The sequence below is a fragment of the Muscardinus avellanarius genome (genome assembly GCF_963383645.1).
Source record: "Muscardinus avellanarius genome assembly, chromosome: 1".
NCBI lineage: Eukaryota > Metazoa > Chordata > Mammalia > Rodentia > Gliridae > Muscardinus > Muscardinus avellanarius.
Window position 1 is genome coordinate 181,440,978 of NC_137786.1, and position 1,945 is coordinate 181,442,922.

Genomic DNA, 1,945 nt, shown 5'->3' on the forward strand with positions numbered 1-1,945 from the left:
AACTATGGGGGGTGCCAGGTTGCACGTTCTCCTATGGTGTGCTATCTCTGTCACCACCACTCCCCCACTGGGTCAAGTCCCAGGGAGTACAGTACTGGGATTTCTCCTCTGTGGCCCGCAATTTGACTCACTGTTCTTGAGTTCGCAGATGTAGCTGTACTGGACTCGTTGAATTCGCTGCTGCTGCCGCCGGTGGCAATATGGCGCCACTGCTATGCCCTCGGCCATGAGGCTGGCTTATTTCTTCTTGGTTTTGAGTTCTACTCTGAGTGCCTGCAGCGTGTGCTGAGCTCAGCCACTGGGAGCTTTAGATGTTCCCTGCGCTGAAAAATCCCACCTGGCTGTTCTGCAGCGGCTCACCTCGGCTTGCTGTAGCCATCCGGTGAACTCACCAATGCCGCCGGCAGTATGGCGCTGTTGTCGCGTCTTCGGGCGTGAGGCTGGCGTGTCTCCTCTGTGGCTCTGAACTCTATTCTCAGTCTGCTTTCTCTCTGGAGCCTGGTGATTTTTTTGTTTCTCTGGTGAAGGTGTTTTCTGGCTATGAAAGGTGCTGATTTTGTGGTAATGGAGATTGGTTGTTAGCGGGGCTCTTAAGCCCCGCTTTTCTTGGTCGCCATCTTCCCGGAAGTCTATCTATGTACAATTTGATAGATTGCTAAAATCTACTGCTGCCAAGACCACGAAATTTTACCTAAGACATAACAGTCAGCTATATGATTCCATGTGCACTCAACAGTATCTGGAACTGCACCTGGACAGATGTTTTTCATGTCTGACATTTATGAAACAAAGAAACTCAGGGTTTTAAATGGAAGGAATATTTCAGGAGTATGGCACTAAGGAAATACAGATAAACTCATGTAGTCTGGACGATCTGCCCCACATGGTACCTAGGGGAGGCAAGTTGTTCTGTCTTCATGTATCTCAAGTCAGCAGCTAAATATTTATCCCAATTTTTCAGAGCACTCAAAGAAAGTTGTAAACCCAAATGACAAATATGACAACCTTGCAAAATGACACCACCTCCACTGAGATTTCAGAATTCCTTCTGAATTGCTTTGTCAGGTCTCCCCGCTGGCAACTCTGGCTGTCCCCGCCTCTCAGCATCCTCTTCCTCCTGGCCATGGGGGCCAATTCTATTCTTCTGATCACCATTCGCCTGGAAGCCTCTCTGCACGAGCCCATGTACTACCTGCTCAGCCTCCTCTCCCTGCTGGACATCGTGCTCTGCCTCACTGTCATCCCCAAGGTCCTGGCCATCTTTTGGTTTGACCTCCGGTCCATCGGTTTCTCAGCCTGCTTCCTACAGATGTACATCATGAATTTCTTCCTAGCCATGGAATCCTGCACATTCATGGTCATGGCCTTTGATCGCTATGTAGCTGTCTGCCACCCGTTGAGATACCCATCCATCATCACTGAACAATTTGTAGTCAAGGCTTTCAGTTTCATTCTGGGCAGGAGTTTTCTTATATGTGTTCCAATCCCCATTCTCTCAGCACGACTTCATTACTGTGGGAGAAACGTCATTGAGAACTGCATCTGTGCCAATATGTCTGTCTCCAGGCTCTCCTGTGACAATGTCACTCTCAATCGCATTTACCAGTTTGCTGTAGCCTGGACTCTGCTGGGATCTGATCTTGTCCTCATCTTCCTCTCCTACTCACTCATCCTGAGAGCTGTGCTGAGGCTCAAGGCAGAGGGTGCAGTGGCCAAAGCCCTAAGCACATGTGGTTCCCACTTCATCCTCATCCTCTTCTTTAGCACCATCCTTCTGGTCTTGGTCCTGACGCATGTGGCTAAGAAGAAGGTCTCCCCTGATGTGCCAATCTTGCTCAATGTCCTCCACCATGTCATCCCTGCAGCCCTCAACCCCATTGTTTATGGGGTGAGAACCAAGGAGATCAAGCAAGGATTTCGGAGATTACTGAAGAAAGGGTGGTAA

The 1,945-nt window shown here is 49.4% G+C and overlaps 1 protein-coding gene across 1 annotated transcript; it reads left to right on the forward strand.

Moving 5' to 3' along the window:
- Window positions 1–997: 997 nt before the first annotated feature.
- On the forward strand, window positions 998–1,945 carry LOC308267546 (olfactory receptor 56A3-like; the record flags this gene model as incomplete). The annotated part of the gene is made up of 1 exon (XM_080702343.1): window positions 998–1,945. One exon carries the CDS (start codon window positions 998–1,000, stop codon window positions 1,943–1,945), a length of 948 nt encoding a protein of 315 aa, XP_080558469.1.